Source organism: Arvicola amphibius, chromosome 14, assembly GCF_903992535.2.
Source record: "Arvicola amphibius chromosome 14, mArvAmp1.2, whole genome shotgun sequence".
Lineage (NCBI taxonomy): Eukaryota > Metazoa > Chordata > Mammalia > Rodentia > Cricetidae > Arvicola > Arvicola amphibius.
The window spans coordinates 40,441,349-40,466,570 of record NC_052060.1 but is presented as its reverse complement, the minus strand read 5'-3'; the positions used below and the strand labels follow the sequence as shown (position 1 = coordinate 40,466,570).

At 44.0% G+C, this 25,222-nt stretch overlaps 1 protein-coding gene across 3 annotated transcripts in view; it reads left to right on the top strand.

The window, feature by feature from the left end:
* Positions 1-20,705: 20,705 nt before the first annotated feature.
* Npnt (nephronectin) overlaps positions 20,706-25,222 on the top strand; it is a 64,133-nt gene continuing 59,616 nt past the window's right edge. For all 3 annotated transcript variants that reach the window (XM_038311419.1, XM_038311420.1, XM_038311418.1), the window contains exons 1-2: positions 20,706-20,776; positions 22,688-22,788. In XM_038311419.1, the coding sequence (XP_038167347.1) occupies positions 20,706-20,776; positions 22,688-22,788 (172 nt within the window). The remainder of the gene's footprint in view (positions 20,777-22,687; positions 22,789-25,222) is intronic.

Genomic DNA, 25,222 nt, shown 5'->3' with positions numbered 1-25,222 from the left:
TTCTTCTAGAATCTTTTTAAAGCTGCATTTTTTGTGAACATTCTCTGGTTGATTTCTTCATTCCTTTATTTAGATTAGTTATAAATTTTAAAAGCTAGGCAGCTAGCGGACTTTGGAAAAATTCTTGTATTTTTTTTACCCTCTAGGAATTTGTGTTCTCTAATAGCTACACCATCAGAATCATATTTTTCTAAATTTACTGCCTAATACAATGAATCACCTGAACCTAGAGCCAAGATAAATTTAAATCTCTCTTTTTCAGTTTATCTAACCTGGGACTTACACCCCCCAATAGATCAAGTTAAACGGACAGTGTTTATTCTTTATGAAGACTTTGCTGACAGTCATCAGCAAGGGTACTGCAAGCTTTTTTCTTTCAATAAACTTTTTAAATGTACAAACATGTTACTGTGTAGAATTTTTGTTACACGTAGTTGTAGATATTGGAGGCTTTTTTGCTGTATGTATCAAAAGGAGCCCTTTCAACAATCAGTTTTAGAAATATACTGAATAAGATACAGTAAAATATCAGGGTGTGGTGATTTGACTGAACATGGCCCCCAGAGGCTCATATATTTGTATACTCAGTCCTTAGTTGGTGGAACTGTTTGCGAAGGATTGGGAGAAGATGTTGTGAGAAGATGTGTCGCTGTGGGGCAGGCTTTGAGGTTTCAAAAGATTTCCCAATACCTTCTTTCTCTCTGCATCCAGGGTTGTGTCTCAGGATGTGAGTTCTCAGCTATTCCTTCACTCAGCCATCATGGATCCTGTCTGGAATCATAAACCAGATTAATGCTTTCTTTTATAAGTTGCCTTTGTCATGGTAGTTTATCCAAGCAATAGAAAAGTAACTAATGCATCAGGCATGGTAGAACAAACCTTTATTCCGGCACTGTGGAGGAAGATCAATGGAATTCCTGTGAGTTTGAGGCAACCCTCGCTACACTACTGAGGTCGTCCAGGCCAACCAGTAGCTACATAATGCAAGCGTGGATTCTAATTGGGTCTTAACAAAACCCAGAGTCAAGATATGGGGTAAAAGCGGAAGTTCAGAGAAGCAGAACAGCCAGCCACTAGTTTCTTACCTCTACCTCAGACCATAAGGGCAACTCTGTCTCTACGAATCCTCAGACTGAATTCCTGAGATCCTGTCTCTTCCTGCCTTATATTCCTGCCTCCACCTCCCTAGTGCTGGGATTAAAGGCATGTGCCACCACTGTATGGCCTCTATAGTTAACTAATGGCTAGCTCCACGCTCTGATCTACAGGCAAGCTTTATTTGTCAGAAACAAACAAAATATCAGCACAACATAGCGAGACTTTCTCTCAAAGAAAGGATACAGTAGAGTGAAACTGGAGAGTTTGGGTGCGCAGAAATTTACACTCAATCCTCTGTTTTCCAATTTCCCAGTCCTAGCTGTAATGTGTGTTACTGGTGGGAATCATCCATGGATCTCTCTAATGATGAACCAGGAAAACAGAGAGTCTGTTGGTTATCATTAAATATGTATTGAAAGTATATTGTCAATTGTGATGGAAGGGGAGGAGCATCTCAGGGGGTTTCTGTTCCCACAGGCATCCAGGAGATCTGGCAATTGCTGCTCTTTCAAAATGGTTTTCATGACATTCTCTCCCTGTCTCTGTCTCTGTCTCTGTCTCTGTCTCTGTCTCTGTCTCTCTCTCTCTCTCTCTCTCTCTCTCTCTGTGTGTGTGTGTGTGTGTGTGTGTGTGTGTGTGTGTGTGTGTGTGTTAAGACCATTCCATATTGGAGACTTTCATATTAAAAGTTATGAATGCTTGACCATATCTTAACTTTTACTTCTTGCTAGCTCTTACAACTTAACCTGCTTCTCTTCATCTATATTTTTCCTCGGGGCTTTTTACCTTTTTTTTTCCTTTCTGTGTACCTTACTTTCACTGCTTCTTGTGTCTGGCTGATAGCTGCCTAGTTTCTGGGCCTAGACAGTGCCTCTCTCCCTTATTCTTTCCTCCTCCTCCTCTCTCTTCTAGCCTAGATTTCTCCTATTTATTTTTCTCTGACCGCCAGCCTTGCCTGTCCCTCTCCTGCCTAGCTACTGGACATTCAAGTTTTCATTAGACCAGTCAGGTGCCTTAGGCAGGCAAGGTGAAACAGCAACACATTTGTTCATAATTAAACAAATGCAGGAAAAACAAATGCAACACATCTTTACATCATTAACAAAAACAACATGAACAAGCAAAACATGTTTACACAGCTAAAGTAATATTCTGCAGCATAAACAAATGTAACACATCTTTACATAGTTAAAATAATGTTTTAGGAGGTGTAGCCTAAAGTACCACAACAAGAGTATATGACAAGAAGATATCTGAAGAATACTGGCAGTAGGAAAGAATTTGAGGGGGTTTTCATTTCCCTTTGCTGATAAGTGCTTTATCTTATCCCTTTATCTGAATAGGCAGATTTTATGAGCCTGAATCTAAGGCCCCCAAAAGTGCCCTGACAATAGATGCCCAAATTACAGCCCCAAGGCCAAAGCCAGCCACCATGCTGGGCCTTTATCTTATTCTATTTCTGTATACCTTTATTTACTTCTTATTTTGTGGCTTGCAGTGTAGCTCTTAGCTGACCCCTGATGTCCTCCTTTCCTCCTTTTCTCAATCCCTGATCTCTTCTTCCCAGATTTTTCCTATTTATTTTCTCTGCCTTCCAGCCATGCCTATCTTTTCTCTTGCTTTGCTATTGAGTGTGCAGCTCTTTATTAGACCAATCAGGTATTTTAGACAGGCAAAGCAACACAAGTTCACAAAATTAAACAAAAGTAGCATAAAAAAATGTAACACATCTTTGCATCATTAAGCAAATATTCCACAGCATAAACAAATGTAACGCATCTTTAACTAATATTCTACAACTGGGACCCTCAAGTTTGCAATATGCTACCCCAGGATATGGTGCAGCTCTCTTCTCTGGACCCTCATCCTTCCCATAGGGCAGAGGACATGGCTCTGATCCTCAAGAACTCACCCATCTTCCTAAATCTGGGGAGAGTTTGCTTTTATCTATAGCCTTTTTCAGAGACCCTCCTTTGCCCATGTCTATCCCACACACATTGTCCTTGATACTCAAATTTGGTTTAGCAGTAGGGTCAGACTTTTGTAAAGATAGAAAAAGGAATTATTTTAAAGTTGATTCTGTTATTACCCTGAACAGACAATTGAAACAATACAGTGCAAACACTTGCATATACACACACACAATAAATGCAAAATGAGTAAAGAAAATCATCATAATTTGCTTGAGCTGTCAACGTGACACAAGCCCAGTCCCCTCAGCTGAAGAATTATCTAGATCAGACTGCTCTGTGGCCACATCTGTGAGGCATGTTCTCAATTGTTAATTGGTGTAGGCAGGCCCAGCAAAATTAGAATAAAAACTAAACCATAAATCAATTCCCAAATTCAAATATTATCCTTTAACAGTCCTGATGTGAGAAGCCATTCAGATCTTGGAGGAGGGGAGTGACGGATGAAAGCATTGTTCTCTGAAATGGGGTAGCCATGCTGCATGTGATGGGTGTTGCAGGCCTGTAGCCCCAGCTACCGAGGCTAGCACATGAGGATCATGTGACCTCAGCAACCCCAGGCCATGCTTGGCAACATGGTCAGACCGGTTTTACAAATGAGGGGGATTAGGAAAAGGGACATGAGGAGAAAGAGAAGAAGGGGAGGAGGATGGAAAAACCTTGTGTTTATAGCACATTAGCATCAAGTTGGAGGTCTCACAACAAATGTGAATTGCGTCATGAGGGACATACGATAGTATTTCCAGTGGTCTTGCCAAATGAGGACAGATAGTACAATAGAAATGGAAGTGGGTTAAAGACCAGGCCAGCCTGAGGTACAAAATATCTCAAAAAAAAAAAAAAAAAAAAAATCCCCGGACTTGGAGCTGTTGGTGATTTTCTCATGCCCTGGGAAGGGTGGAGGACAAGCAGTTAGTGATGTGATGGAGAAGCACGCGCCGTACACATTTCAGCAGCCTCTCTTTAATCCCCAAGTTATTTGTATTTTAATAGATAAAGCTTGCTTTAAGATCAGAAAAACAAAGCAGTCAACTACTAGAGAGACCTTTTACCTCTACCAAATCTTCAGACTGAATGGGCAAGATCTTGTCTCCAGGAATCCTTTAGACTCTAAATCCCATGAGTTTCTGTCTCTTCCCCTTTATATTCCTCTCCATCCAGCTGTATCCCTCCTGTCTCTACCTCCTAGTGCTGGGATTAAAGGTGCATGACTCCCAAACACTGGGATTAAAGGTGTGAGCCACCACCACCTGGATCTGTTTCTGGATCAATCCTATGTAGCCCGGGGTAGCCTTGATCTCAGAGATAATCTCTGCCTCTGTCTCCTGAGTCCTGGGATTAAAGGTGTGTGTCACCACTCCCTGATCTCTAGTGGCTTAGCTTTGCACTCTGATCTTCAGGCAAGCTTTACTTATTAAAATACAAATAAAACATCACTACAAAAGTGTCTTTGAGGCTCTGCATGACTAGCTGTGGCTCTTTGTGGGATCCTTCCCCCAAGTCTCCAGCAACTACTGTTCCCCTACTCAACTGTTGACATTCACGGGTGCTCACCTGCCTCCTGCTTTTGCTGTCCTCTTAGCATCTTGCCATCCTCATTCCTCCCCTTCCACCCCCTTCCATGTGAAGATGCAGCAAGAGACAACATCCTGGGAGCACAGGAAACCTCACCAAACACCCAGTACTCTGTCGCTTGATCTTGCACTTCTTACCTTCCAAAACTGTGAGGAAATAAATGTCTTCGCGAATCATCCGGGCTCTGTTTGGCTGTAATAATGAGGCGAGGCAAACCACCTGACTGGAACCTTGATCTGAATAGATATGGACTGTTTGAAAGTTAGCTTGTAAAAAAAAAAAAAAAAATCTGAATATACTGGAATATGGGTATTGATGGGGAAAACTGTAATAAAGATTTTAATTTGCAAGGTAAGCAATTGAGGCTTAAGTATGCACAGTCCCTTGGTTAATGTTTATCTTTACTCCTGTAGTTACACTTCCTGAACTAGGTCAAGTTGTTTTTCCTATTCAAGTTGTAACTTGGGAGGCTTAAAAATAGTCTTCACTTATTTTATGTTCCTAATATTATTTAAAAAGAAATAAAGTCAAATAACTCAGCAAGCATGAAACATAGGCCACAAAGTGAAATACTTCAACGTGATTCAAAGTATTATACCCGTGTGGTGGTTCAGATAGGAATGGCCTGCCTAGGCTCATACATTTGAATGTTTGGTCATCAAGAAGCGGTATTACTTGAGATGTTAGAAGGTGTGACCTTGTTGGAAAAAGTGTGTCACTGGTCATGGGCTTTGAGGTTTCAAAACCCCACACCAGGCCGAGTTTTCTCTCTCCCTGTTGCCTGTAGATCTGGACGTAGAACTCTCCACTACTCTCTAGCACCATGTCTGTCTGTGTGCTGCCATGCTTCCTGATGACAAGGGATTAAATCTCTGAAACGGTAAGCCAGCCCCAATTAAATGCTTTCTTTTATAAGAATTGCCATGGTCGTGGTGTCTCTTCACAGCAATAGAACACTAAGACACATGGGATAGGTAAACTTCTAAAATTCACTAATGAGTAAATAGAATTATACACTCAAATTAGACATCTCATTTATTTATACAAACAATCTATAATACCATTTTCATTTCAACTCAAATATAATTTTCTTTCAACTTATGCTGCTGTCTAATATGTATCTATATCTATCACATGCTTTCTTCCTGTTAATGTTTGTTTCTCTCTCTCTCTCTCTCTCTCTCTCTCTCTCTCTCTCTCTCTCTCTCTCTCTCTCTCACACACACACACACACACACACATACACTGTAGAGAAACTATTTCGAAGTTACAGTAAAAAGCAGAAGCACTTCTCAGATAATAAAGCTCTGTTGTAAATGCCTAAGGAAATGAAAATGGGCTCTTAGAAATCCTTTTGTGTGGATTTGCCTGGCACTTCACAGCTCACAACTGTAGCTTTCAAAGCTGTGTTTTTAAACACAGATCCCAAGGCTCATCTGTCTCTTCTGTAAATAGTGGGGCAGGATCCGACTGTCTGGTTCTCCCATCCTTGTGTACCCAGCCTTTAACCTAAGGTCCTCAATGATCAACAGCTGAATGAAGGAATCAGCACATGAACTTTGTTTTCAGAAGTCTTCCAGATGCTGCTGGTGACCAGCTAATTCCAGAGACCTAGGCTGGCCTTAACACTTTAACTCCGGGAGAGTTTTCCGCTACCATCTCATTCGCTGTACTTGGCCTGGCAGCCAACGGACATGAAGTCCGGGAAATTAAATAACTTGTCGCATGCAATCATATTTTCATACTTAGCAACACACTTTGGAATTAATGATGACAATGAGAAAATGAGACTAAAAGATAGTTTTTTTTTTTCTTTTACCAAAAAAGGCAAACTATGTTACTATTTGGGCTTAGGGACTGAGAAAGGCCAGCCCAGTGCAGAGAAAGGACAACCGGAGCTGGATTCATAGCAGTGCCCGCTCACTTCAGGTCCTATCACGGGACTAACGGGACTTCATCTTCTGTGCTCTTCTCATCTAGTGGCTCCCATCCAGTTGTGCCGAAGAAGAAATGGGGTTTTCTCTTACTGGGTATCTCCATTGCCCACATCCCTTCTCCTCTGACAGAGCAGCATACGCCGGGCAAAAGTCAGTGAAGCTATTTTTTCCTCCAGAAATCTGTCAACAATTTGAAATTCACTTGCTAACATGATATTTTGCACAAACACATCAAAAATGTTTCATATCCAAGCCTCTTACTTCTGCCTGCATAGTAACATGATTAGAAAATATTTGTGGCTAGATATTCATCAGAAAGTAAACATTCATTCACCTAGCTGTTATTTCCAGAATCATTTTGCTATGTTTCAATGGAATTTGCTTCAACCCACAATAATTCTACATCTTTCCAAAGCAACTCCAGTAATCTCTTCAAGAGTCCGATGGTCTCAGTTTTAAAGGCATTGGTAAAGCAAAAGTTAGTGTCTCTTAGGAAATAATACTCATATTTTAAAAAGTATGCTATATCAAATACTATAAACAATAATTAGCCATGGTGAAGAACTTACTGTATGGCAATTATTATATACGGAATACCACATTTGTACATAACAGTATACATATAATATATAACAATATGCGTGTTAGGCAAGTATGCTTGAATATTCAGAGCACATATATACATCTGTAAGTATGTGCCCTGTTAGTTTCTGAGCAGATAGTAAGGTATGGTTAATATTGAAGCAACAGTTGCTCTGAGGCTAACCAAGGACCATTCACTTCGCTCGCTGGGAGGGGAGATAGGAATCCGCTAGGGCCTCTGGGAAGAAGAAGGAGATGTCTGTGTTGATTGTGTCCCATTCCCTTTCCTTCCTGCTTAGAAAATGACCTGTCTAAAGCGAAACAATTGTCACTCTATGACAGAGAAACATGGACTCGTGGACACACTTTGAATGGAGGCTGGGCCCTTGTTTGTCACCAAACCTGGGTTTTATGTACACTAACATGCACACAATTGGTATATTTACTGCTAGGGGATGGGACCCAGGGTGCACAGGGAAGAATATAGTTTGCTTCCCTTTGTGCCACTTTCATGTTTTATTTTTAATTGTGTGGGCATGTGTGGTGTGTGAGTGTGTGTGTGTGGTGTGAGTGTGTGTGCGCACACACGCAAGTGTGCTAATGAGGCCAGAGGCATCGGATCTCCCTAGAACTAGAGTTACAGATAATGTGAGTTGCTCAACATGGGTGCCAGGAATGGAACTCCAGCTCTCTGCTGGAGCAGTAAGTGCTCTTAGCCACTTGAGTATTGCTCCAGTCCCTGTTTTAACTTTTTAATACTGCATACAATAACACTTTAACAAAGCAGGGCTGGAGTGATAGCTCAGGGCTTGAGGGCACTGGCTGCTCTTCCAGAGGACTGAGGCTCAATTTCCAGCACCCACAGGGAATCTTACAACCATTTACAACTCAAGTTCTCAGGGCTCCAAGGCCCAAATCTGGCCTCGACGGCACCGTGAGTGCATGTGGTGCCCAGACATACATGCAGGCAAAGCATGCACACACGTAAAATAATAAAACAAAGGAAAATGACACCGCAAATAATTACAAATTGAATTTCTGAATAACTGGCACATTAACTGAGAAAAGCCAGGGGACATAATATTCAAATAACTTCCTAACCACACAGCCATGGTTTGCAGATAATTTTATGTCAGTATCCATGTGTTCTGACATGTAGACTACTCGAGCAGTTTGTTTGTTTTAAGGACTGGGTTGCTCACTATTTGTTTACTGATCCATTGTTTTCTTCTCATTTACCCTGAGAAATCTCCTATCTGGGGCATCTTGAGTCTCCTAAATGGGTTTTAGAACTGAACCAAAGTTGGCATCTGTGGCTACAGCTTGGAAATACGGCACCCTCAAAACTCAGATGCCCTGGTTCTGACCGGCAGTGACAAGGAGAAGCCCTGAGATCAGCAGGATCATCTGAAGGGCAGTGTTAACACAGCCTCCACTGGGCACATGTCCAAAGAAGAGTGCTACCCTGAGAACCATACTTCCTTATGAGGCCACCCTGCCACCCATCACTACAAACTGTTTTTCTCAGAGTTCTGTGCTCTTTTTATTACTATGACACTCTCTCCGGGTCTTCACTCTCCCAATTCCTTTGCATACACCATTACAGATGTCTTCTTTAAAGGTACTTTGTCATTATTCCCTACCCAAGATTTGTTGAAACAAACAGTTGAACAAAATAGAAAGTTTCAAAAAACCAATGATCTGAGCTTCGGAAACTGGGTCACTGGTGCCGGCTATGTAGGCCCAGTGACCCGAGTTCAACCTCTGGAACCCATGTAAAGGTGGGAAGCTGGAACCAACTACCAAAGTTCTCCTCTGACCTTTACACACATAAAGCTATGGCTTCTGCGCTAGAACACACACATTCTTCATGTAGACATACCCAGTAGTTATGAAAATATTTTAAATCAATCATCTGGTCTAGGACTCTAGTTAGTTGGCAGAGTGCTTGAGCATTCATAATTCCTTACGTTAAATTTTCAGGACTGCCTACTCCAGGTATGTGGCACCTGCTCATACTTCCAGCACTCTGGAGGCAGAGGTGGGCTAATCAGAAGTTCAAGGTCGTCCTCAATCCAATGCAGCAAGCAAGCAAGCCTGACGTAGACCAACACTAAGTTATGTGAAGCCCTAACTAACTAAAAAATGTCTTAGTCTGAGGACAGATAAAGAAATGCCTGTTTTTTCAATATGTTCCTTTGCCTATGTTTTTTTGGTCCCATTTACACATATAAACATTTAGGATATACATTAAATAACCATAATAAGCTTACTGAGAGTACTTAACTAAATAAATAGCCTCTTTACTTTTTTTTTGTTTTTTGAGACAGGGTTTCTCTGCAGCTTTAGAGCCTGTCCTGGAGCTAGCTCTTGTAGACCAGGCTGGTCTCGAACTCACAGAGATCCGCCTGCCTCTGCCTCCCGAGTGCTGGGATTAAAGGCGTGTGCCACCACCGCCCGGCTTTACTTTTAATCACAAATGTGAAAATCAAAGATTAGTCTTAGAAATATTTTTTAGTTAGTATTTAAGGGAAACATTTGTGCAAATACTCATATGTCTTCTGTGTCATTTTCTCATCTCTAGGGCCAGTTTGGGTCAATTAATTAAAGGTGACTAGTCCTTGTCTGTAAGGAAATTCCCTTAAAAATAAGGTAACTAGGAGATCATGGAGCTAGGTTCAGAGAAGGCCCAGGACAGTACCAGCCTACGGCTCAGGCTGTTATCTTTTGAGCATGACCCTTTCTGGCTCCCTGGTCTTGATAGATTTATCACATGTCTTGACCTTCAGTAGTTCAGAGATGATCAGAGGCACAGATCCTCTCGGGTCTATTCCTACCACTATTTTTCTTATGTGCATGCATGTATGGTGTGTGTGCTCACGTCTGTATGTGTTCACATGTATGTGAACATGTGTGTATAGGGGTACGCACTAAGTGTGGAGCCCAGCCAATGGTGGGAGTCATCCTCCCTCACTCTCTACCTTATTGACTGGGGCAGGGTCTCTCAGGTGAACTCAGAGCTCATAAATAAGGTGGCTCCGCTAAGCAGTTGATCCAGTGGGGCTCCTCTTGTGCTGTAAACACTTCTAAGCACTGGGCAATCTCCACAGAACCAGCTCCCCCTTTTCACCCAGTGAGGTGACTGCAAGGGACTTTCAAGTCTGCTTTCTTCAGTAAGAACCCTGCAGAACCCTGAAGAGTAGTAAGACAATGTTCCTTTTAACGGACATTCACAGCACCGTCGCCCATAGCAGAATGTGCAGAGGCCTTTGTGACAGTTGCATATGATCACACTGTAATGACCATGAGTCCATGTTGGCATTAATAACTCAGACCTTACTGGTGTTTACTGCATAAGGTGTTCTAGCCAATTTAGTCCTAGCTATTTTCTCCTCTTTTAAAGAAGAAGGTGACTTGTCACAGTATTTCAGAGAGTTCCACTTTGTAATCATAGAATAAGGAACATTTCTGTCACTCCACCATGCTAGCATGTCTACCTACCTCAGAACGAAGTATTTCCATAGATCTGTGTTGCAACTAACTTCGACAGACATTTCCTTTCCCATATGAACCTACAGTCTGTGGAAACACCACAGCACAGGGTGCCGTGGACAGAGCGCCCCAGAGACTCTGCTTCTTCTTGGCTGGAGACGTGGGTTAGTCACTAGACCTCACTGGGTCTCAGTCCCTCCTCTGAAACTCAAGGATGATGCTGAGCTACCAGCAAGAGTGTTTCCCTGAAAACGAACTGCAGGTTCTGCCCAGGTTCCCAATTCCCTTTTCCTCTCCACAAGCAAAGGTCAGAGGAGTTTATGCCTAGCGTTACTGTTCAGTCAGATCCTTATTCAGCCTTCTCTGGAAAAATCTTGTCTTTCATAAAAAAAAAAAAAAAAACACAGTTGAATATAGAACAGATATCCTCACGTGTGAGAACAACATAAGAAAGAATTTTCTTTGGCTTTGGCTGAAAATGGCAGCTACTATGTGATTCACGGACATTTGACGTAAAGGATGCAAACACAAATCACTTCTGTGGTGATGCGAGATCACTGAAACTGGACTTCAGACGGAGCAGTGGCACAGGCTTCAAAGACAGAGTGCAAAGGCAAATGGCAAGTAAGATTAATTTTAAACCGTATCTGAGATGCTTTCTATAAAACTCAGGCTTTAAAACTTTCAGAAAATGTTTCCAACTATACGGTTCCACAACTTATTTCTCCACTATAATATTATCATATTATATAAGCAACCGCTTATTTGAAAAACTGAAGCCGGGCGGTGGTGGCGCACGCCTTTCATCCCAGCACTCGGGAGGCAGAGGCAGGTGGATCTCTGAGTTCGAGGCCAGCCTGGTCTACAAGAGCTAGTTCCAGGACAGGCTCCAAAGCTACAGAGAAACCCTGACTCAAAAAAAAATTGATACAAACATTTTAATTTTTAAAGATTTCACATTATATGATTTATTGGAAAAGGTGAAATGATGCAACTTTCATTTTTAAAAAATTAAGCTTTATTATTCAAGTTTTCTTTATTCAAGTTAGAAAATGTTATTTCAAGGAAAGTCTTTGTCCCAGAGAGGACTTGCTGATCCTGGAGAGGTGGCCCTAAGTGCTTGTCAAGCCTGCTGCCTCTGTGCCTCACTCAGCTGAGGCCTCCAAACCGGGGCAGGACAGGCCCAAGCTCTGAGCTCTGAGCTCTCGCTCTTTCAGGATGATGGTGGCAGTGGGAGCTGCCTCCCAGGAACTTTTGTTACTTTTGGTCTAGCTACAAAGCCCAGCTGGCCTTGACTCTGTCTCAGCCCCCAAGGGCTGAGACTGCAGGCTGGCGGCTGTGCCCCCCACCCCTGACAGGCTTGTTTTTCCCTTGCTTGGTTGGTTGGTCTTATTTTACTCTTTGTTTTGCCACATTGCCCGGGTTGGCCTGGAACTTCCGACCTCAAGCAGTCATTCGGTCCCAACCTCCCGAATAACCGAACCTAACGAGTGATTCCCGGCCTGGCTTCGAGAAGCTTCCTGAGCTAGGCCCTTTCTAGTTTACCCCAAACTCAGAAGTAAAGGTATGTTAGGGAAAATGTAAACTGGTCTCTGAGACTTCTCACTTTGCCTCCCTTAAGCTTTGTCGCAATATAGAGGAGTTTGGCTTTCAGGTCATGGGCTGAGGGCTGACAACATGGGGAAAGGCACCTATTCCAAAATTTGGTAACATGAGTTTGATCCCTGAGAGAACAGATGCCTATAAATTCTCCTCTGACCTCCACAGATCTGTCAGCAGTGACACTAAGTAAATTAATTAAAATAAAAATTATTAAAACCAGTGTTTGATAATTATTCCCAGCATGATTATGAACTAAGTATTCTCTACCAAATGTGTCACATCCTGTGGTTTTTAAATACAAATTTAATCATTATTTGACCTGAAAACTTTTGCTTAACATTCAAACGTATTAAAACTGTTATTTCAATGTTAGAATTTTACGTAATTGGTGAAAAGACATTTATGAACTTAAAACTCAGTGGGACTGGAGATGGCTCTGCAGTTAAGCGTGCTTGCTACTCTTGCAGAGGACCTGGGTTCAGGCCCCAGGACCCACACAGCGGCTCACAACTACTTGTAACTCGGGATCTTATGCCCTCTTCTTGCCTGCTTAGGCACAAGACACCCATGTGGTTCACAGACACAGATAAATTCAGGCACACACATTAACATAAAATAAAGATTTTAATAACTCGGGTAATGAATAGTTTACAAATACAGCAAATGTCCCTTTTAATATGTCCAATTTTCAGCGATGCCACAGCATGTGAACTTGTCTGCTGTAGCTATGTGAGGTTTTCTGAGACCCCTCAGACACTGAAACACAGTGTCAAGATGACCGCACTGTAGACAGATGTTGTGGTTTCTCCTCGGTTCTCTTTCAAGACCTTCTTCCTCCAAAAAGAGCCTCGGAGTTGAGGCCTTTCCATGGTAATACCAAATAATTCCAGTCCTCTCTCATCAGGCAAAAGATGGGCCTGAACCAGGCAAGGCTGAATACTTTTCTCTTGCAAGCTGGAGCCTCTTTTTTTGGTAATAATATGACTAGACATGCATCCAAGGTCCAGAGGATTGGGAGTGATTGGGCCGTGCCTAGAAGGGCATGCAGACAGCTAGTTTGCAAATTGGATCTGGAAAAAGTAGAGAAAATAGTAAAAAAAATAAAATAACACTGGTGAAAGAATGTGGAGCCACAGAGGGGGGAAAATGCCAGTTCTTGGAGATGCTTCAGTTGCCAACTCTAATTCCTCATGAGTGCTGACTGCCCTCCTCCTCGTGTATTCTAAAGGGAGCAGCTGAATAAGAAAGTTACCTCTAAGGGGCCAGAATGAGTTTGCTTTGATCATATATACTTCTGAACGAAGCCGTGGCGTCTTAAAAATTCTCCGCATGTAATGGCAGCCATAGCAACGGAACATTTGATGACAACACCTTCCTTGAAATACTTCCATCCAAGATTTGTGTTCGTTCTTCAGAGACTACCGACATTTAAGTTTGATGTTAATTACACTATCAACTTAGATATATACTGCCCCAGAGAAAGTCAGGCCATCACATTCTGTAATTCAATTCCTTTGCAGAAAATGAGTTGTAAAATTTATGAGTCACTTTACGCTTTCCCTGCTCTCCGGTGAGAAGATGCTCCACTTTCCTTGATGAAGAAGAACGGCAGATGCTGCACGCTCTGCCTTCTCCTTGGCATCTATTAACATTTACTGTCTTTTTAAATTTTTTCCATGCTGGTCTTTGACAAACACTGCTCAGCAAGCTCTGACGCCTCTAGCAATTCTGTCAAGTCTCAGCTAGTTTGTGACCCAACATTAAACTATTTCTGATTTCTGATACATCACTGGTCCATTTGTCTTTCCATCTATGGGGCAAGGTAAAATAAGATGCGTTGAGGAGGATGTCATACTTTCTTTTGCTGATGCTGTATAAAACACCTTGACAAGAAGGACATAGGGAGAAAGGGTTTATTCCGACTCAGAGTTCAAAGGGATAGTCCATCACGGGCAAAGTCAGGCCTGTAAGGGGCTCAAAGCACTTGTCCTGTGACATTCACAACCACAGAGAGCAAAGACCACGAATGCACATTTCTACTCAGCTGCCGTTCTCCACTTATACAGCTCATATACAGTCCCAGCCTGAAAATGGTACCCACCTTGTAAATCTTCCTCCCTTCACTAACAAGATGGAGAAAATCTCCCATGGTCAAACCCAGAGGCCCATCTCTCAGATGATCTAAATTTTGCTATGCTGACATTTAATACAACTATCACAGACAGAGGGTATAAAAAGAGTTTATTTCAAAGGTAGGAGACCTTAAAAAACAGATTCCTGCATAGTAGTTTGCAGGGCATCATTAAGGAGAACTGTCCAGCCTGCACTGAAATTTACCTTAGTGAAAAGGATTTTTCCCATGGATCTAAAGATAGCGTGTTACAGAAGGTAACTGGCGTCGCCATTCCTAGTTTTGTGATATTAAACACTTCTCATAAACATGAAACAATCTTTCCATTTTTATCTTTAAGAAAAGATGAATCAAAATTTCTTTAAAAGGTGTGAGTAAAAAGTATCTGTAGCACAAAAGAGGCTGAAGAGTAGGAAACTAACTCTATTTTAGAACTCTGGAAACTGCTTTATAATGTGTTGTCTGGTGTTCCTAGTCATTTCAATTCTTCCAGCTAAATTCAAATAGAATCCAAAGGCCATCACATCAAGCCTTTCATTTTCCTTTGCAAAATTATTTGAAAAAGGATGAGAAATGCTCAGAATTTAAATAAATGTGCCTGAAGCTTTTCTTTCCTCGTGTGTTCTATTAGCTAAAAGAGTAATACTTTTGTTTATAAGGAGAACACTAACATAAAAATTTGAATTATTAAATGTTAATGGTTTCATTACATTTTAATGTTCATATATATTAAAATTACCAATTTTTATAACTAAGGAGCTTATAGAATACTGCTGTTTTCCCATAGCTTTTTGTTTAGAGACATGGTCTCATTATGCTGCCCTACTGATGCAAGCAATTCTCCTGCCTCAGTCTCTTCAGTCACAGGGAGTACAGGTATGTGCCCTGACATCAAGCTACAATTGATTTATTTTATTTTATTTAAGATTCTGTGTGTGTGTGTGTGTGTGTGTGTGTGTGTGTGTGTGTGTGCTGTGTGTGCACAGGTGCCTGCAGAAGTCAGAAGAGGGCACTGGAGTCCTGGCTCTGGTGTTAGTGTCAGTGGTTGTGAGCTACCAGATACGGGTGCTGGGAATAGAACTCGTAGATGGAAGTTCCAACAGTTGCTTTATGTAGAAATTCTTGCCAAACGTTTGGGCGCCATTTGTAGATGGAAGTCTGTCTCTTTTTTAAAAAAATTACAACACTCTTTGACCAACAGCTCAGGATTATTATTAACTAGCTCTTAAAACTTAAATTCACCCATAATTTTTTATCTACGTTTAGCCTCATGGCTTGGTACCTTTTCTCAGCGCAGCATTTTCATCTTGCTTTTTCTATGAGTGGTTTTCTGCATGTGCAGGTCTATGACTGCAGACTGGGCCCTTTTTCTTCCCAGAATTCTCCTAGTCTGGTTGCCCCACCTACATTTCCTGCCTAGCTACTGGCCAATCAGCATTTTATTAAAACAATACTAGTGACAAATCTTTACAGTGTTCAAGAGCATTATCCCACAGCAACTTAGTTCTCTGGAAGAAAATTAAGTCTTCTTAACTGCTGAGCCTTCTCTGCAGTCCCTACACTAGATTTGAAACTAACTCATTTTGTCCAGTTACATAATCGTGTCATGTTTCTAAATAAAAGAAAATGGCTTCATGCCTTCAAACACATCGGTTTTTTTTATATCTAATCATATCAAATATCTCCAGAATTAAAACAGATCTTTTTCTTAACATTGACAGGAATTTTCCCAGTACTTCACCATTATATAGTATTTTTGCTTTTGGTATGAGATATGATTCCATCATGGTCAAATCCACATCTATTCTGCAAATAAACTATTTTTCATGAGGTCTTCATGGTGCTGACAGAGGCTGTATCGTGTGCTCATGAGTCCTCCTTAGGTGCAGGTAAACAACTGAGCCACGGTACCCTCATGACCACAACTGGCACCTGCCTCCTCTGAAGGATAAAGGGTGGGGACCACACTTTGCCCACTGAGGGGCACATAGCGCTCTTCTTCGGCAAACAGCTTACACAGCAGCAGAGCTCACTTTAACTGCCTGGACATAACCACCTTATACTGTCTAGAGCATCTCTGATACATTATGGGCAAGGTGTCCAGGGTCCCTCCAAGGGATGCGACACAGAGACGTCATGTCAGTTTATTTATGTGGCAGCCATTTTTGCCAACAATATAGGTCCCATGCTACCTTTTCTGGCTGATAGGGAAAACACAGGTCAAATTCTCATGCATAAGGAGAAAGAAGTTTGCTAACTGGGACCTACAGGAGACTGATATTAACTTGCTTACAATGGAGTCTTTAGCTATATCCTGTATTATACTTGCTAATCATCACTATTCAGAGTGTTAGCTTTGATATTCATATCTGAGATTAGATGCACATGGGAGAAAGTTTTCCTGCCATGTTTGGATATCGATGTCTTTAAGCTACTTCGCTATTTTATGTGTATGTATGCATGCCACTGCACATGTATGGAGGCCAAATGGCAACTATGTGGAGCAGATTCTCTCTTCCACCAGATCAATGTACAGATGTATCAAACGCAGATGTAAAAAAAAAAAAAATGAGGTTGTTAGTGTATTTTTCTGTTCCTTATTGCTTTTAGTAAAGTTTCAAAAAAAAGTTCTAAGAACTGCTTAGTTTATATGCAGAAACAGGAGGAAATGGAACTACCTAGATGTTCAGGGTCTGTGATATTGAAGAGTTACTTTGCTGCCCCAAATGTTCATAGAGATAAAGGAACGGTCAATGTAAGGGTATTGTCCTCGCAAACAGCTTTTGTATTTCTGCTGGCCTTAAGGTGATCTTTGTAAAGATGAGAGAAGAAGGTACAGATAGAAAGAAGCAAAGAACTAAAGCTTAGGGGCTAGGCCTAGAACAGATGTTAGCCGTGGTTATCTACACAAGAAATAAACTGGGAGCAACTAGGCCACAAGCTTATGGGGTTTAAAGAAGCCTGGTTGCCACAGAAACCATGAGTCTGGCCTGGAAATGCCTGTCTCTTTGAATTCCTTAAAGCAACATAGGCTCAAGCCTTCAAACCCATCCCAGTTGAAAGAGTTGTGAGTGATGGGTACACTAGCGGGGAAATACACACCAACAGTAATCTCCGATGTGGCCGGCAGTGATTATGGGAAAAGTGGATTCTCCAAGGGGAGCAAGCTGGCCAGACTGCCCGACCAGACTGTCCTCCCATTGCACGGACACTCAGTTCTCACTGATGAGGAGTGAAGATGGCTGTGAAGCAGCGGCCGTGTGTATCCTCGTTATAGACCTTTTCACATGTGGCACCACACTGCAGCTGGGGTTGGGACGCAGTCGCCTGTTCAGTGGTTTCCATGAGACTGGCTATCCGAAGTCACTTCACACCTTATTGGAGAAAAGAGGCGTCATCTTGCTCTGCCCTTGGACACCCACCCTTACCCTCTCCCTGAGTCTCAGTTCAAACCCCACCTCTCTAGTGGTTCCCAGATCCCTGCAAGCCTTCCATTCTCCTCCACACCTCACCCCTGCTCTGCCCCTTCACTAGAATTATACTCCCTCAGGGCAGGGCTTGATCCCGTCTCCAGCTGAAATCTCGGCACCTAAAACTGACTGTAGCCTCTTGGTGATTATTTGTTGAGATGAAAGTAATAATTAGGTGCTTGTAATTTCTGAATGTTGCAAGTTAGATACCTGATTCTAGTTAGTTATTTCTATCACCACGTCACCAATGGCAGGTATTGACTCGTGTGTGAGAAAATCGGGATAACGCCTTGTAAGGTATCATTATGTGTTAGGAAAGCTAGCCTACAGTTTGTCCTACTGGTCAAGTGCAGTTATTGCTAAAAGCAAGACATTTGCTCTTATTCTTGCTGTGTGTTTTAAGGCTCAAACAGAGGAGCAGAAGATGCAGCTCAATGGGAGTTGCTTGCCTAGCAGGGACGAAATCTGGGACACAATCTTCAACATTGGGAAGAGAAAAGTGATTGAGATAATGACAAGTTGGAAGAGTTCCATTTTTTTTAATCACTGGTGTTCATTAATTTTAACGCAATGACCTGATACACCTTGGACATCCTTCATAGTCTCCTAAAGCCAAAATTCAACGACTGATGCAATTACCACTTACTCAAGGCAGAAGCTAAAGTTCGCCAGGCAGGATATCTGTCAATCCAACCCAACCGATTTAAGACTCATGCCAGGATGTAGTGGCATGATTACTATTACCTGTGGCTTCCTATTGGCTAGAGGGAACGAATGTGGCAGAGAGGTAATTACAACACAATTCACCAAGAGCTATTCTTGGAGACATGTAATATTACAGAGGTCCATACCATAGCAGACAAGCAAAAAAAAAAAAAAAAAAATCAGGAATACGTGCTTGGTTATCAGTGAAGCATGGACTCAAAAGTGTATCTGGAGACCATTCAAGTGAAGATGGAGTGTTTTCTTGGCCAAAAAGATCTGTCAGAGGGTGTGCAACTAGCCATCCTATTTCCACCCATTATTCTTTTCTTTCCCCTCTGGATTTATTTTCTGGCCTATAGGCTAACTCAAATACCCACTATGGTGATGAAGCTTATTCAGGAACCCAGCACAGAGTCAATGAGCAATTAAAGCAACTGAGGAGTGGCCAATGGGGCCTGGAACTAAGCCTACATAACATTTACAAAAGCTTGATTTTCTGCAGGAAAAAAAAATATTTTGACTTACATTTTTGGGAATCCGTTAGAAGCATCTGAAATGGATGACACCAAGCTGTTTGCCTAAAACAATGTCCCAAGCCTGAACTGGCATGGATGTGTTCTGAGATTAAAATAGAAACGTGTTTTGCTAACAGAAAACAACTTGGAAATCAAAGAGATGTTCAAGCTGGAAACATTTTTCCTTTTCTCGCAGAAAATTCCTAGTTTTACACACACTGATAAATCAGGATAGGGCAGCCACCCTGCCACAGAACTTTTCGCCAACAATTCAAGTAGCAGAGACCTCAAACAGATGAGTTTGGCGTGACATTTGTAATGGAGCAAACACTTTCAACATTTGTAAGCACCTACTATGTGCCAGATAGTGTTGCAGGCACTAAACAAAGATAGCTATTCTTCTAGGGTTTACCCTACAGGAGAAAGACCATGTATAAACAAATTATACAGTAAGACGGAAGACCAGTGGGATGGGGAACGGCCCGGTATAGCGGGAGGTGACGCCCGAGGGGTAAGATAAGAATTTTAAATAGTATTCATATTTGGCTCCTCGGGTGATTTTTGAACAAACTAAAGAAGTGAGACAGCTGTACAGTCAATGTCCTTAATGCAAGGGCATGCCTAGAGGGTACCAGAAGGCCACGAGACCATGAACTGAGAAGAGAGGGGACAGAATAGTCACTGGGACATGGTTTGAGGAGAGGACTGATTTAAGTAAGTTTCAACGGATACTTTAGGAAAAGTGTGTATTTTCACATGAGCAGTCCTTCGGTTTAATGCTTTTTACTCTGCAGCAATATAGTAACTACTTCAAACGGTTCCACAGAGGTCCCGTCATGACCACCACAAGCTGCCTAGGTGGTAACAGCCCTTCCACGGCGAGGGTCGGGGTGGGGGACAACTTGGTGGAGTAGAGCTGCGGGAGACAAGAACAGTTTGCACGTTTCTTCTTCAAACGTGACCTGAGATGCAAACACCTTTTTCAGGAAAAAGGTACAGGGCTATGCCGGTCCTACACTAGAAGCAATCTCTGCCTTAATCAGTTCAAGAACCTCTTTGGTGTTGGTGCCTAAAGCTTGTGTTCTTACCCAGCAGCCCGCCCGTCTGGGGAGCCCCCACCTGTCTGAGGGACCCCGCAGAGCGCGTACCCCGCCCCCTCGCCCCAACCTCCCGCAGTTTTCCTCAGGCTCACCCTTTCAGGCAGGTCCCCCAGCTCTCTCTCTTCCAGGCTGTGCTCGCAACTTTTCTTGCAGCCCGGGGCAAGCGCCACTCGTGGCAAACGCTGGTGGCGCACGGCGTCCCCGCCCCCAGAGCTGCCCCAACCGCGGGGGCCCGGGGAGGGGCGAGCCCCGGCGCGCGCCCAGGGCACGAGGGCGGCGGGCTGCGCGGCTCGTCCCTCCCGCCTCGCCCCTCCCCGCGGGCGGGCGGGCGGCGCGGCTCCAGCCGCAGCACCTCCCCTCGCCAGGAGGGAGCCGGAGGGGCTCTGCCAGCTCGCCGCAGACCTGCCCGGCAGCGCGCCGCGCCCTGTGCGTCCCAGCAGCTGCTGGTGTCGCGCCGAAGGAGACCCGGAGATCCCGGGACGCACAGCTCCCCGTAAGCCTCAGCGCCCCACGTCCTGGCCCGCCGGCATGGCTGTGCTCCTGGCGGCGGTGCTCGCGTCCTCGCTCTACCTGCAGGCGGCCGCCGACTTCGATGGGAGGTGAGATGGGTCCCCAGCGCCCTCTCCTTCCCGCAGGGAACTCCGATTGTGCAGCCCCGTTCGGGACTGGGGAGCCAAGAGGCTGGTGCCCGGCTTGCGGTGAGCGCAAGCCGACGCAGGGACACAGGTGGCGAGTGGGGCGTCCCTGCAGCCCGCGGCCAGTGCGCAGGGTGGACTGCGTTCCGAGGGGAAACTTGCAGGTGACTGGGCGGCTCGACAAAGAGTGGCGGCGAGGACGCGACTCGGAAACGGGGGCACCCGCGAGCTCCCCTCTTAATTTCTGGAGGGGACGGGAGCTCAACATGAGGACTGAGGGGACCCTCCGTGTGTGTGTGTGTGTGTGTGTGTCCTCTAGAAGGGACAGAAGCTCAATATGAGGATTGAGAGGGGACGCTCTCTCTCTCTCTCTCTCTCTCTCTCTCTCTCTCTCTCTCTCTCTCTCTCTCTCTCTCTCTCTCTCTCTCTCTCTCTCTCTCTCTCTCTCTCTCTCTCTCTCTGTGTGTGTGTGTGTGTGTGTGTGTGTGTGTGTGTCCGTCCACGCGGCACCACTCAGACCTGGCGGGCCTGACTGATGCGTGCTCTGACAGGTCCCAACAATCTCGAGCTGGGTCTCCGCTGTCACTTAGCGTGTCCTCCCAAGACTGCGCGGCGCGCTCTCTGCCCTGAGATCCCTCGCCCTCCGCGAGGGTCGCTCCCCTCAGTCCCTGCTGAGGGCCTCAGCTGGACAGGTTTCCCGCTGGTTCACCCCGCCACCTACCCCGCCCCCACCCCTAGAGCCTGTCCCTCAACTGCCTTGAAGATGCCGCACCTTTTTACCTGCAATCTTGGAACCAATCAATTCCAGGATTGATTGGCTTTCCCGGAGGGGAAGCCACGGAGCGCGGAAGAGTGAAAGCAGCGCTCCTTGTTCAGCACCTGGTCGGAGGAAATAGAAAGTTAGGGGTTATTTTGTTCCTTGGGCCTGAGGGTAAAGAGAAGATGGATTGAAAAGATAAAGAGTTTAAGGAGAAGTGGAAAGCAGTCAGGGGCTAAGGCTTTTATTATTAAAATCAATTCTTTGCCCACACGTGAACTCGAGGTGCATTGCTTTGGGGCACACATTCACAAGAGGCACACACACTTGTAAATGTATTATTGCTTTTAAAAGGCGTCCAAAACAGCCTATTTAGATGTACGGGAGTAAGACAGACTGATAGGTGTGAATCTAAACTGCTAAGGATGGCACACTAAGCGTTCTCTGATACATGGGATCTGCACCTTAAACTTGCAGTCCCTGAATTGCTGATGCAGACAGCTTGCAAAACACGAGGAAACTTTATGCGTTCCCCACAGTTTAAATTCCTTGGTTTTAGACCTCTCTTATGGCATGGCAGTGATGGGAGGGGATAGTTGGATCGAAATGAGTTTTGTTGCGTTTGATTTTTGAATAGCCTCTTCTTGCCCATTTCCTTATCTGCCCTTTATACTCAGCAGAAATTCTTTCTGCTTTGCCAGATCTGTTATTCAACGCTTTTCGGTGTACAGTGGGTGTATCAGTGTATGGTGTATTAGTCGAAACTGCCTCCCCCCAACAGCTGTGGGTCTGGGAAATCTGTTTTATTTCAAGCTTTCAGAAACCACCCCGTGAATGGTGGTGACCTGGGATGTCTTGGTTTCAGCTGGCACTGCTTCTCTCCCTACTGCTGTGTGCCCGGTGTGTATATGTTTAACTTTACAGTTCGAAATTAGATCGTTGGAGAACTATTACTGAGAAGGTGTCCAGTCCTCCTCAAATTCCTACAGACAGTAAGGTGTTTGTAGCAAAGTGCTGGGTGTGGTTTAAGTAGATTTTGTTGCTTAAAACAAAGAGAGAGCGATTTTAAATCTCACGTGTCTTTATTTATTTCACATTTTTTTTTGTTTGTTTGGTAGGTGGCCCAGGCAAATAGTCTCTTCGATTGGCCTGTGTCGTTATGGCGGCAGGATTGACTGCTGCTGGGGCTGGGCTCGCCAGTCCTGGGGACAGTGTCAACGTGAGTATCAGGTCTGGAAGCTCCAGTTCCCTGGGATATATATCTTTCCACCATGGCTCTAGACTTTACTCTGCACTTTGGAGGGTTTGCTATTACCAAGCAAGTCTTGGCTGTGCAGATCTGCCCCAAATCCTTATTCTGCCCTTTTCCAACCCAAAGCACCTGTGTCATGGGTGCCAGCTTTACCATTCACAGAGAGCCAGCCACCTTCTATGCTGTCTGTTTATTTTATTATTTTATGTGTATGGGTGTTTTGCTTGCATATATGTCTATGCACCATGCGGGTGTTGGGGATTGAACCTAGGTCTTTGAGAAGAGCAGCCAGTGCTCTTAACTACAGAGCCATCTCTCCAGCCCTGTGCTGCCCATTTAAGCTTTTGTCCTCAGCTTCCACAGGGTTCTTATCGGGCTTCTTTCTTCCTTTGCTCCAAGCTTTGAGATGAAAATGAGATAATGTGTCTAGACGATATTTACACTAAATAAGCCTGGAACTTCAGAGTACCTATAAAATCTTCATTGGAGCTAGTGTGTAAAATGACACACTTGCCATTGGCAAGTGTTTTTTTAGCGAGAGAAGTTGTGCTGATATCTACACGGGCCAACCAATAGGGTCACGGAAAACATCATTTGTAAATTCCATAATAAATCAAAGCCTTAGAGTCAGTGCCAAATCAGAACACTGATTTCTGTTTTACTCGTGATCAAAATAGACACATGAATGATTAAGTTCCTCTTCGTCCTAAACAAAAAATGTGAGTCATTTAGCACATTTTCCAGATTTTACTTAGTTCTGGATCTCAAACTTTTACCCTGGTCTTCCTGTTTTTCTCCTCCCCCTCCACAAAGAGACACCCCAAATGATCAAGACGTTTTCTGGGGCATCTTTTGAGCACAGCATCTTGTAAGATGAAGGGAACTGAGCTGGACTCCACATTGGGACATCTTGTCGGGCGTGAGGTATCGTAGAGAAGGACAATGGAGGAGGCTTGAGGGCAGTGGCAGTGTGGGGACTCGGGAAGATGAAGAGTTCCGTCAGCTATTATCAATAATACTCTGGTGTTCAACTTTGTTGAGGAAGGAGGACGATTGTCACAGGTTAATCAGGGGACATTCAGGCTGTCGTCTCCAGTTGGGGACGACAGGCAGGTGAAGAGGACTAATGTTTGGCTTTGTGTGACTTAGAAGCACTGGCCCCTTGCTCACTCGGGGCATTGCCTCCTGCAAAAGAGAGATGGAGTTTCTGGTTTCTGGTCCATGAGAGGACACTGTCCTGCTTTCATTAGCTAACCTATTCAGATTAATCGATTAATTTGTTTCAAGAGGAAATGATCCAAAACATCCCTGGGAGGATGTAGCCTTCTGCCAAATACGGTGTTAGAACTCCTGGAAGTCAGAGGCAGTATTAAGGTTGATGAGCTACCTGTCTAGATTACCAAAGAGTAAAGAGACCCAGTCGTGAAACAAACCCATCCTCGATGGTAACAGTGTCAGACTCTTTGCAGGGAGGAGCTCACTTGCCTTCTTCCCCGCTGGAACTCTCAAGAAACTGGCAAACTGAACGGTGAAGGGCCTGGAGGTTCATGCAGTCGCCTGGCCCCTCCCAGGTCAAGGAGCCATGCCCTGGCAGAACGACCTGTGCGGTGGTGGGCACACCTTCACACCTGCCCCAGAGGCAGGGATTAGGAGAATGTAGGTTCGATGCCAGGTGTGTTGAAAGAATTCTAGGGTGAAAACTCCCGAGGTCTCTGGAGAGGTCCTGCTGTGGAATTCCCCAAGCCACACTAGGAGCCAGTCCTGTTTTCCTGTACCAAGTAATTAAGATTTCTCAAGTATGCACTAGCTTGGCAAATTTGAATCTGAATAAGTACTGAGGCCTTTTAAAGTTACAGTGGCATTATGAAACATCATCCCAGAGATTTCTGAGACCTTTTCTTTCTCCCATGCATTTCTTACCAGATTGGAGACGCTGTCATTTTCAAAGCTTCCTTTTGTTACTAAAAGAATGCCAAGTGGGGGCATTGGGCATTTCTCCTTTCCCCCTTGTTAGTCCTGAACCTGCGAGGGAAGTGCTGTGTAGGAACCGGAGATTAAAGTGGTCACATTACAGAGGTGTAAGATTGTCTTTGCCACATGGCTGTTCATCTGCGATGTGCGAAAGTTCAGGAGCCAGCATAACCGAGGGCGGCGTGGACATCGGGTCTAGACAGCCCGGTTTTAAATTCCGGTTTGACCTTCTTGGCTGTGTGACTTTGGTTGAATAATTCATCATTCCTGCGCTTCCTCTGTTATCTTCATCTCTAAAATCAATCTGAAATAGTACACACCTTAACGGCGCAGAACCCTGAAATGAGCACTGAAATTCCTCCTGGCCTGCGCAAACGCTACAGCTGTCCTTGGTCATGTTCAGTGTCCGTGCTGAGTGCAGGAAGAGTAA